Source organism: Myxine glutinosa, chromosome 8 (genome assembly GCF_964187855.1).
Source record: "Myxine glutinosa chromosome 8, kmMyxGlut1.1, whole genome shotgun sequence".
Lineage (NCBI taxonomy): Eukaryota > Metazoa > Chordata > Myxini > Myxiniformes > Myxinidae > Myxine > Myxine glutinosa.
Window position 1 is genome coordinate 30,092,470 of NC_136268.1, and position 11,717 is coordinate 30,104,186.

The window sequence follows — 11,717 nt, forward strand, 5'->3', positions numbered from 1 at the left end:
ACCAGGATTGAAGGGCATGTATTTTATAAGACCAATATGTCTTGTAAAATATTGTAAAAACAATATTTATAAGACCAGATTCTAATCAATAATTTCCAGATCAGCAGAGAGACAGCCACCGTCTGCATGAAACAATGTGGAGTCAGCTGCAAAAAGGAAGAGAGGGTCTTCCAGAGCAATGGAGAGATCTTAAATTGGATGAGGAACAAGGCTGGGCCCAAAACTGCCTTGGGGAACTCTAGCCTCAACTGGGAGAGGGGAAAAGAGGGTTCCGTTGATGGCAACACGTTGACTACGTGAGTAGAGGAAGTCAGAAATCCACAAATGAAAGTGACCTTCTTTGCCACAGGCAGAGTTTGGCAAGCGAGGCAGGATACCAGGCTGCGTCAAATGCCCAAAGTATGTTTAGGGAAATGGCCTAACCTCTTGTTTTGGATCGACGACCTCGGACCATTGCCGAAAGAGCAGAAGCACATCCAGAGTTGAGTGACTGGGCCAGAAACTAAACTGACGTTCGGAGATCAGGTTGTTTGAAAACAGAAATGACGACATCAGAAGGAATGATGGATTCCAGGATTTTGCATGTAATTGGAAGCAAACTCTCTAGCCTCTAGTTTTAAGGTCGGTTTTTGTCCCCTTCTTGTGGACAGGAGTGATGTGTTTTGATTTACATTCAGAGTGAAGATGGCCAAAAGCGAAGGATAGATTGAATAGGGCATTTTCTACTCTGTTATCAGAACATATATTATCAGTTTTAAAGTAAGCTTTAATAATTAGAGAAAATGCTCTGACATTAGTTTGATGGAAAGTTGATATTAGTTTTAATTTACTCTATCTCCACCATTTCAATGACATATTTGAGCAAAGTTGATGGCAAACCATCACAGATACCCACGCTTCCCACCTAAATCAAAGTTGATGAGGCACTATCGCAAATCCCCACGCTTCCCATCTGGATCAAAGTTGATGGCACGCCATCGCAAATCTACACGCTTCCCATCTAGATCAAAGTTGATGGTGCACCATCGCAAATCCCCATGCTTCCCATCTGGATCAAAGTTGATGGCGCGCGATCGCAAATCTACACGCTTCCCACCTAAATCAAAGTTGATGGCGTGCCATCGCAAATCCACATGCTTCTCATCTCGATCAAAGTTGATGGCGCGCCATCACAGATCCACATGTTTCCCACCTAAATCAAAGTTGATGCCGCGCCATCGCAAATCTACATGCTTCTCATCTCGATCAAAGTTGATGGCGTGCCATCGCAAATCCACGTTTTCCATCTAGATCATAGTTGATGCCGCGCCATCGCAAATCTACATGCTTCCATTCTAGATCAAAGTTGATAGCACACCATCGCAGATCCACATGTTTCCCATCTAGATCATAGTTGATGGCATGCCATCGCAAATCTATATGCTTCCAATCTAGATCAAAGTTCATGGCGCCATCGCAAATGTACATGCTTCCCATCTAGATCAAAGTTGATGGTGCACCATCACAAATCTACTCGCTTCCCATCTAGATCAAAGTTGATGCCGCGCCATTGCAAATGTACATGCTTCCATTCTAGATCAAAGTTGATAGCGCACCATCGCAAATCCCCATGCTTCCCATCTAGATCAAAGTTGAAATATGGCAAAAGGTTTCACCAGGATTGACCCTATATCAAATTTTGAGTTAGAATTTTTTTTCACTTTGACCCCTGTGACCCCAAGTCCCCACACCCTGAAGCATGAACCCAGGGGTCAAATCCCAAAAATCGTTGCATATTTCATGCATCTCCCAATGTTTGTTGTATATATAACGTTTTATTTTAAATATGCACATAATGGCATTTTTTGGTACATGACCTTTTCACCCCACCACAGCAGCATGGCATGGCCAAAAATGATACTGCTCTTACACCTTTGTGCCATGTGACGATCATAACTACCAAGGTTGGTGAATCTCTGCACAACTGTTTAGGAGGAGATAGCGTGACGGACAGATGGCCGGACAGACAGACAGAACCGATTACAATATCCCCATTTCAAAAAGCACAGGGATAATAAGTAGATTAAATTGTGAAGACAAAGTAAGCACTTCATACAAGGAGAAGGAAAGGGGTCAGTCAAGTGCATTGTGTATACAGGAGAGGTGTGGAGGGAGGGGTTTCTGGCCTTGTGGATTTACTCCACCATGTGTGCATTATTACTGCTCAGACTTTCTTTTCTTTGCTCCGCTCATTTTTTTTTTTTTTTTTTTTTTTTTGTATACAAGATCGAGGCTCGTGAAAGAGCGAACATTAATCACACAGAAAGACAAACCGACACATAAAACATATAACATCGGGAGCGGTAGACAAGATGGGGAGAGAGGGGGAAGGACACAAACACAACATTTGAGAGCAGGGACCGAGAGACATGGAGACATCGAGAGATCTGAGAGAGGGCGATGGCTTTGGGGGGGGGGGGGGCATGGGAAGGGGGCGGTGGGAGAGGTATAAAACATATGGACACTGCCAGGACTTCCAGGAAAGAAGTTGGAATTTCAAACAAGGTGGATCTGGGGTGAATTAGCGGGGGTAGAAAAGATCAAGGTTTTGGATGGGGGAAGATAAGAGATGGTGGTGAACAGCTGTTTTAAAGACCTGGAGGGAGGAGTGGGATTGAAGGGAGTGAGGGAGTTTGTTCCAGAGGCGGGAGAAAAGAGGAATGAAAGAGTGAAGGTGAGCAGAGAGCCGAGATTTCGGCAGTTTAACCATCAGAGGGTTGCTGGCAGATCTTGTGCGACCTGTAGGAATATTTGGGGGACAGAGCACAGAGAGAGCTGGGGGTGCAAGGCCGGAGAGGAGTCGGTAGAAGACAGAAAGACCACCTACCTGCCTGCGGTGAGTGAGTGAAAGGCCCTCAGAGATAGCTTCATCGCGGGAGATTCCAATAATTCTGAAAGCTTTGGTTTCAACAGCGTGAAGCCGAGCTAGGTGTGAGGCAGGAGCACCGGCCCATAGGGGAGAACAGTATTCCATTGAGCTGCGGATGAAAGCCTTGTATGTGGTGAGGAGCTCAGGTGTGCCGAGGAAGGACTTCGCACGACGGAGGATGCCCAGTCGGCGACTGGCTTTGGAGGCCAGCTTGGAAATGTGGTTTTCCCAAGAAAGATCATGGCAGATAGTGAGACCCAAAATCTTGAGCGACAGAACTTCTTGGAGAGGATTGTTGAGAAAGTAGATGGGAGGGTTGTCCAGTCGATCTTTTCGGAGAGACATAGTAAGAGTGTGAGATTTGTCAGGATTGAAAGACATGTTCCACTTGTTTGACCAGTCTGTGATTTTGTCCAGGTCTTCAGAGAGTGAGGAGGCAGCAGACTGCCGATCTGAGGGAAGAGGAATGGAGCGGCAGAGAGTGGAGTCATCAGCAAAGAGATAGAGAGGATTTTCGAGAGAGTCAGAGAGATCATTGATGAAGACCAGAAAAAGCACGGGGCCCAGAACACTGCCTTGGGGAACTCCAGCCTGAACAGGAAGAGGAGATGAGAGAAACCCATTCAGGGCCACACGTTGACGACGACTAGAGAGGAAGTCCGCCAGCCATGCGTGGAGATTTCCATGGATACCAAAGGAGGAGAGTTTGGTGAGCAGAGCGGGGTGCCAGACCGTGTCGAAGGCACGTGATATGTCGAGGGAGACAGCTCTAATTTCCTGTTTGGCATTGAGGACCTCCATCCATTGTTGAGACAGCAGAAGCAGCATGTCCAGAGTAGAGTGACCTGGTCTGAAACCAAATTGATGATCAGAGATCAAGCCATTGGAGAAGAGGAAAGATTTCATATCCGAAGCAATGATGGATTCCATGACTTTGCTGATAATTGGGAGAAGGCTGATTGGTCTGTAGTTGCTAGGATCTGTTTTTGCACCTTTTTTGTGCAAAGCGGTGATGTTGGCTGATTTCCAAGCAGATGGCAGTTGACCTTGAGCAAAAGAGAGGGTGAAGAGAACAGAGAGAGGGTGAGATAGAGCGGCAGAGCAGGATTTTAGGACCCGTGGGCTGATGCCGTCGGGTCCAGTTGCAGAATCAGAGTCGAGGGTTGACAGAAACTTTTCCACCTTGTCAGGAGGAAAGGACACGGAGTCCAGGAGCAGCAGGGTACGACTGGGTATGGTGGGTACAGAGAGGGATGGGTTTGGGACACAAGATTTAGAGGCAAACACAGAGTTGAGGCATTCAGCTTTTTCACGTGCGGAGTCAGCTGTGTAGCCGTTTGAGGTAAGGGAGGGGATGGAGGGGGAACAAACACCAGAAACGGATTTGACCAGACGCCACCAGGATTTGGAAGAGGGAGACAGATAAGAGAGTTCGGTCTTGAGAACGGAGAGATATTGTTTCCTGGCTCTCCTGAGGGTGGACACACACTTGTTTCGGGCTTTGTGAAAGGAAATGAGATTTCCTTCCGTTGGATTTGCTTTCCAGGAGACGAAGGCAAGTTGTTTCTGGGCAACAGCCTCACCACAAGATTCCGTGTACCATGGACGGGAGGAAGGGTATGACAACTGAAGACGAGATGGGATAAATCTGTGCATGAGAGAGAGCAATTTACTTTGGAAGAATTCCCAGGATGAGTTGATGTCAGAGGTGGTAGAGATGGGAGACCAGTCCAGATGATTGATGGCTGCTTGAAGACCGTGCCAGTTGGCCTGAGTGAAATGCCAGACTCGTCGACGCTGAGCAGGCTCCCTGAGGATGGTCAGAGAGATGTCCACTTTAACAAGGACATGATCAGATGATCCGATCGGAGCAGAAGAAGAGCAGCAGACATTTTCAGGGAAGTTAGTCATAACCAAGTCCAGAAGAGAAGATGTTCCGTTGACTGAGATCCGGGTCGGGAAATTGACAGATTGTGTCAGTCCCAGTGAGTCGCAGAAGTCCTTTGCTGAAGAGCCATGGCTGGTGAGAGAGGTACCCACACCCAGCCAACTGGCATGGTGACAATTGAAATCTCCACATATGAGGAAGAGAGAGTTGGGATGAGTAGATAGAAGTTGGTCCATATCATCAGACAGCGAGATGTAGATGGAGTCATCACTGTTTGGTGGACGGTACAACACACATATGAACAAGAGGTGGGAGCGAAGGGGAAGCCGTAGCCAGAGGTATTCCTGGGGGTGAGGTGGAGAGAGTGCAGTGCAGGGCGAGTGAGGAAGAGAGTTTTTGATAAAGATAGCAACCCCGCCTCCAGGACGAGGCTCAGGTCTATCATACCGGAGGAGGGAGTAGCCCGGGAGAGATACTATGGAATCAGAGACATCATAAAGGAGGAAAGTTTCTGTTAAGCAGATCACGTCTGGTTTGACAGAAGCAACCTGTATGGAGAGATCAGTTAAGTTTGAACGAAGGCCCCGGATGTTTGAGGTCCATACCGTTAATGAAGAGGAAGGGGGAGCATCAGATACAGAACAGGGGGGAGGAGGGGTAGGGTAAGATGTGGAAGAGGTGGAAGAGATAGGGAGAGCTGTTGAAGGTGTGTCAGAGATTTCAGAATAGCTCGGAGAAAGGGAAGGATGGGGCGGACAAAAGGTTTGATGGTGATTGGGTGAGCCACAATGAGGTGTTATTTGAGGAGGGGGAAGAGCGAGGCAGAAGGTTGGGGGAGATGGAGGTGAGAGTTTGAAGGGGGAAGAAGCAGGGAGGACGCTTTGAGGAGGGGGAGTGAGAGGGGGGAAATTGAGAAGCAATGAGGGTGGGGAGATTTGAAGGGGAGGGGTGAGGGGGGAGTTTGGGAGGGAAGGGACAAGGGGAGGGATTTGAAAGGGATGGGATATGGGGGAGATTTGGAGGGGAGGGGTGAGGCAGGAGTCTAGGAGGGGAGGGGCGAGGGGGCGTCTTGGCGGGGAGGGGAGAGGGGGTAGTTTAGGAGGGAGGGGGCAAGGGGGGAGATTTGAAAGGGATGGGTGATGGGGAAGATTTGGAGGGGAGGGGTGATGGGGAAGATTTGGAGGGGAGGGGTAATGGGGAAGATTTGGAGGGGAGGGGTGAGATTGGATTTTTGAAAGTGTACGATTTATGGGAAACGAACATTTATTGCAAAATGAGTTTCTTGTGACCTTCGAGTTAAAAATACGTTTAAGGACGCTGGATGGAGGATGGAGTGCAGGAGAGTTTAGGGAATGTAGAAAAAAGGCACTATAGGAGATGGATATTTTTTTGGGGATGAATTGATTTGGTGAGCAAGTCGAAAGCAGCCTTTTAAAGAAGAAGAAGAAAAAGGTGTTATAAAATATGACGGAATACATAACTTGAGGGGAAAGTGTAAACATTGAAGGTTAATGAGTGAAAACTATCTGGGGAAATGGGGGAGAAACACGTGGTCGAAGAACGAACGAACGAATAAGAATGAATAAACGAATGAGAACAGAGAAGGAAATTTTTTTTTTTTTTTTTTTTTTATTTTTTTTTTTGAGTTGAGATTTACACAAGGAAGTAGGCTATGGGTGAAAAGACTGGGAATACAGAGAACGAAAGTTATTGGATCACAAATGACGGACCGCTGAGAGAAAAACAAAGCCTCAAGGTTGTACAGTGCACACTGTACAAGGCCTCAAGACACGACACGGCAAACAGACGATCAATTTATGAAAGATAAACACCGAGAAACAACCAAAGTTGCACACAATAACTTCACACACCGAAAGATAAATACAGTTTCGACAAAATACAATTGTGAACAGACTTAACTTCGAAAAACGTGGAGATCGTGTGGAGCTTCGAAAATCCCTCCCACCGTCTCCGAGATCTCGCGAGATCCAGATCTCGCGAGATTATTCCTCTTGTTGCATAATCCTGCTTTAGCTAGCAGTGTGTTACCTGTTTCCAATCCATGTTTTGTATAGCAAGCCCCACCTGCTCTGTAATCTCCATCCTCGCTGGAAGCTTGCTCAGAAGTTCCTTGCACAAAAGCAAGTAATAAAAGCAGCAACAACGAGCTCGCTTGCGCCGCCATATATGGAGTTCTCTTCCTGATATAAATTATTTGGCACATGGTGAGATGCAATCTGGAGTGCTTGACCATCACACTCTGGCTGACACTCAGCAAAACTGCAAAACTGAAGGAAACAAGAAATTTCATGTTATTTACGGTAAGCATGATGATAGAAAGACCTTGTATGCAATCTACGAATACGTCTTGAATGGCCTCCATTATTCCTACGTTCTTCGGGAATCGGCCAGAGAACCTTGTGTATGATACAGCTCCTAATTAATAAGTTCATCCTGAATTTTATCAATACGTACATGACTTCAAATTTGAATTTGCGCCATAACAGTGCTACATTTATATGATATTTCATCCCAGAGCAGCTGTACATTTCCTTTACCAAAGAATAAGACTACCGCCTTGTCTTTGCCTGCTGATTACAGTAAATATCTTGCGTTTTACATGGATTAAAATTTTTAAGTGGTGTTTGTACAAACTTCTCACGGTGGACAATGACATGAGAGACATCAGTGTACTTTCATGTGAATTACAAGGACACTAGTATTGAATGAACAAACACGTGTGTGAAATGGCATTTGGACCTGAGCTGGGTTCTGAGCATCATGAGCCAGGGGTTCAGAAGGGACAGGGGTTCAGAAGGGACAGGGGTTCTGATCATGTCAGGGGTTCAGATTGTGAGCCAGGGGTTCAGATCATGAGCCAGGGGTTCAGATCATGAGCCAGGTGTTCAAATCATGAGTCAGGGGTTCAGATCGTGGGCCAGGGATTCAGATCTTGAGCCAAAAGTTGAGATTGTGACTCAGGGGTTCAGATGATGAGTGACGGGTTCAGATCATGAGCCAGGGGTGCAGATGTTGAGCCAAAGGTTCAGATTATGAGTCAGGGGTTCAGAAGGGCCAAGGGTTCAGATCATGAGTCAGGGGTTCAGATCATAAGCCAGTGGTTAAGAAGAGCCAAGGGTTCAGATTATGAGCAAGGTGTTCAAAAGGGCCATGGGTTCAGATCGCAAGCCAAGGGTTCAGATCATGAGCCAGGGGTTCAGATCATGAGCCAGGGGTTCAGATCTTGAGTCAAGGGTTCAGATCTTGAGTCAAGGGTTCAGATCTTGAGTCAAGGGTTCAGATCGTGTGACTCAGGGGTTCAGATCATGAGCAAGGGGTTCCGATCTTTAGCCAAAGGTTCAGATAATTAGTCAGGGGTTCAGAAGGGCCAGGGGTTCAGATCATGAGGCTGGGCTTCAGAAGAGCCAAGGATTCAGGATCATGAGCCAGTGGTTCAGAAGGGCCAGGGGTTCCGTTCATGAGTCAGAGGTTCAGATCATGAGCCATGGGTTTAGGTCATGAGCCAGTGGTTCAGAAGGGCCAGGGGTTCCGGTAATGAGTCAGATGTTCAGATCATGAGCCAGGGGCTTAGATCCTGAGCCAGGGGTTCAGAAGGGCTAGGGGTTCCGGTCATGGGCCAGCGGTTCAGATCATGAGCCAGGGGTTCAGAGCACAATGTTGGATGGGTGTTTGTATGCATGTGTAGCGAATTTGATGTCTGTGAGAGGGTCTTGTCAAAAAGTAAATGTGCTCTCGGTATTTCTTCATTGCTAACCCTACAGCCCCCTTCTTCCTCCCCCTCCCAAACAACACAGTATATGAGAGAAAGAGAGAGAGAGAGAGAGAGAGAGAGAGAGAGAGAGAGAGAGAGAGAGAGAGAGAGAGAAACAAAGAAAGAAAGAAAGAGAGAGAGAGAGAGAGAGAGAGAGAGAGAGAGAGAGAGAGAGAGAGAGAGAGAAAGAAAGAGAAAGAAAGAGAAAGAAAGAGAAAGAAACACCCTGGTGATGTCAGTGTGCCTGCCCCACTGTTTTCCTCCCCATTCCTCCTTCACCATTCCTCCTCCCCACCAAAAGTGAAATACATTCATAAATTGATGGATTGAATTAATATGATGTTGATACAGCGCAGGTACGATACCCTTAAGTAACTTTTACATCTATTTGTCAGAGGAGCAAAGAGGGGGGTCAACCTCTTCACTGAGCAAACAAATCAATTCCCCCATGTACCTCAAATAAGAGGAAATCACTAGTTAGTCGGTTTACGTTTTGTTGTCAAAATGCATCGCACGGTTTTGGGGATCGACAACAATCGAAGGCATAACACCGACTGTATACACCTATAACTAATTTGCCGGTTGCCTTGCCGGGCAAACCATGATCGAGTGCAGATGCATCGGGCGAAGCAGATGCAGATGTCATTTGCTCCTTACTGAAGTCTTACAAGAGACCAGCTACCTCCTCCCTGTGTCCATCTAGTAGTTTCTGTTAACTTCTCACAGACAGACGAGGATGGGAACATTTGTGAAGTTGTTCGCCAACAGTATGATCCTCGATTTCGTGCGGTGGTTTCGCAGCAGATTACTGTGCTGGGCCTTTTTTCTCGAGTGCAAATCTTGAACGCATTAGCTCTCCTCTGGCACTGGTGAGCGAGGATCCTTAGGGACACGCCGCATTTGGCTCTCTTATAGGCAATTTTTTTCTCTTTTTTTTAGTGAAAAAAAAAGGTGCAGCGAGTGTACAGTAAGTGATGGCGTATAGCGAGAGGTGTCCACACGGGGCGAGACCTCACAAATTTGACTTAGGCGGGGATGGGGACGAGTTGTCAGGGTCGGGGCTGAGTGGTGGCGTATTACCTTGTAATCTAGAGGATTGTGGTGTGCATTATTCTGAGCAGAATGTAGTGTGCGCCAATGTTTAAAAAAATAACTGGACGGCACCGTCTGGTGGACCTCTGGCCAACAACCACACGGAATAGGAGTCCCCCGATCAACTGCTGTTCGGTTCCTGGAATTCATAAATTTAGATGCACGGTTATTAGATTGGAAACAAATCATATTCAACTAGAACGGCACTCAGTAGAGAACATACCTCTGCCAGGTGAACAGTTTACGTTTTGTATCCCAGAGTAGACCAGAAAATCACAATACGGAATCACATTTAATCAAAATCATCCATCCACAACTTTTTAAGATATCCTGCTATGTATCGTTTTTGGCCCTATCTCCCAATGGTGAAGAATCACTTTTAAAATTCTAGTAGCCGAATCCGGATCTTTACCAAAATCGAATCATTTCGTCCTTGTCACATACGCTACATCTCTGCCAAATTTCGTCCGAATCCATCCACAACTTTTTGAGATATTTTGTTCACAAACAAGCAAACAGATAGACAGACAGACAGGGGTGAAAACATAACCTCCATCCACCTTTGGTGGCGGAGGTAATTATTTCAGAACTACAACTCATTGTTATAGTTATACGTCCATCCTCTGTGTAAAGGAGCGTTGGGGCTGGCGAAACATTCTCGTGGGGAATTGAGCATTATGCATTGTGTGGTTTGCCATTGCCTTTTGCGGGGAAGAAATCTAGAATTTGTCCAGGTAGCCAGCTATAACTCGCCTACTCTTGGTGAAAAACAGCGTGGGATCTATAATGTCCACCGACTAATGCTAACAGGTGGGACACGTGGCTTCACGTCCATCGAGGATCGGATTGCTTAGTGACGCAATAACCTACCTGCAAAGCACCAGTGCGCCAGTTTGCAGTCGGGTCTGAAATCGAACACACACTATGAACACTCAAGGGTAACATGCACAACTTTGTACATCATCCTTTCCGAGATAAATAGAGTCTTGTCACGAAAATAGACATTTTAATTTAACAAAAAATAATGTTAGAGATGCTCCAGTTAATATAGCTGAATGTGCGGTAAATTAAGGATTGGAAATTGGGAAATATAATTGCCAATGGAAAGATCACCAACCGAGTCGGATGAGCGAACTTTGCTGCACTCACCGGGTCCCCGGGATGTGCTGGTTCGCGCTCCGGTGATGCGATCCTGGTCCAGGAGCAACCGCGGTCCGAGCGAACAGCGCAACGTGTCCCCAACACGGCTCACCCACCACGCCTCGACTCACCGCGGACCTCACCGCCCGCGCACTCCGCACGCCGACACGATACAACACGCGTATAAAACTCAGCCATCAAAACTGTAACCAAGCACCCCCTCTAGCGTCTCTGGTGATACTCCGGCAAAAAATGGTTTCACATCTTTTGAAAAAGGTTTTCGCGACCCAATACTGCTGGGTTGTTCCGTTAGCAAGCGGCTTGCTATAGCTTTCCAAGCCTGTCGTTCCGTAGCAACAGCTTTGCAGGCCGCTCGGATAATGGAGCATGTGATAAAGAGCGGTCGGATTCAAAATGATACGACAGCCAATGAAATGTTCACAGGCCCCTGTTATGGGCCCTTCTGACCAATGAAATACCCCTGTTATGTAAAAGTAAGAAAAACATTTTAAACAAGAAAGAGCAATCAGAGATTGCAGACCCTCGCCAGAACGTGTTTTTTTTTAGTGGTTTTTAAGTATTTTGTGTTAAAACAAATATGGCGCCCGAACCACGTGACAAATTTATCCATAAATGACGCTCAAGAAATGTCATCTTGATCGGATGAAGTTTATTTCTTGTCGAATTATGACGTTATAATAGGGGAACCTATGACATCATCTGATCATCATTAACATATGTTATTCCCCATGGAGAGTTATTTACAATGAGCCATGTCTCATTTTTTCCCATGCAGTGCTTTCGGAGATAGAGAGGTGCAAAGTTTTTCCAAGATGGCGCCCGCACCACGTGACATATGACGTCATAATTAGAATTTAAAATTTTTACAGGTGGAGGTGCACCTATGGTGAAAATTT

At 46.4% G+C, this 11,717-nt stretch overlaps 1 protein-coding gene across 1 annotated transcript in view; it reads right to left on the bottom strand.

Annotated features, from left to right (window-relative positions):
• LOC144893248 (collagen alpha-1(XXI) chain-like) overlaps positions 1-10,893 on the bottom strand; it is a 109,076-nt gene extending 98,183 nt beyond the window's left edge. Inside the window, exons 1-2 of the mRNA XM_078783105.1 lie at positions 10,810-10,893; positions 6,882-7,084 (exon numbers count right to left, since the gene is read on the bottom strand). Coding sequence (XP_078639231.1) covers positions 6,882-7,050 — 169 coding nt within the window. The 5' untranslated portion in view covers positions 7,051-7,084; positions 10,810-10,893. The remainder of the gene's footprint in view (positions 1-6,881; positions 7,085-10,809) is intronic.
• Between the last annotated feature and the right edge of the window lie 824 nt (positions 10,894-11,717).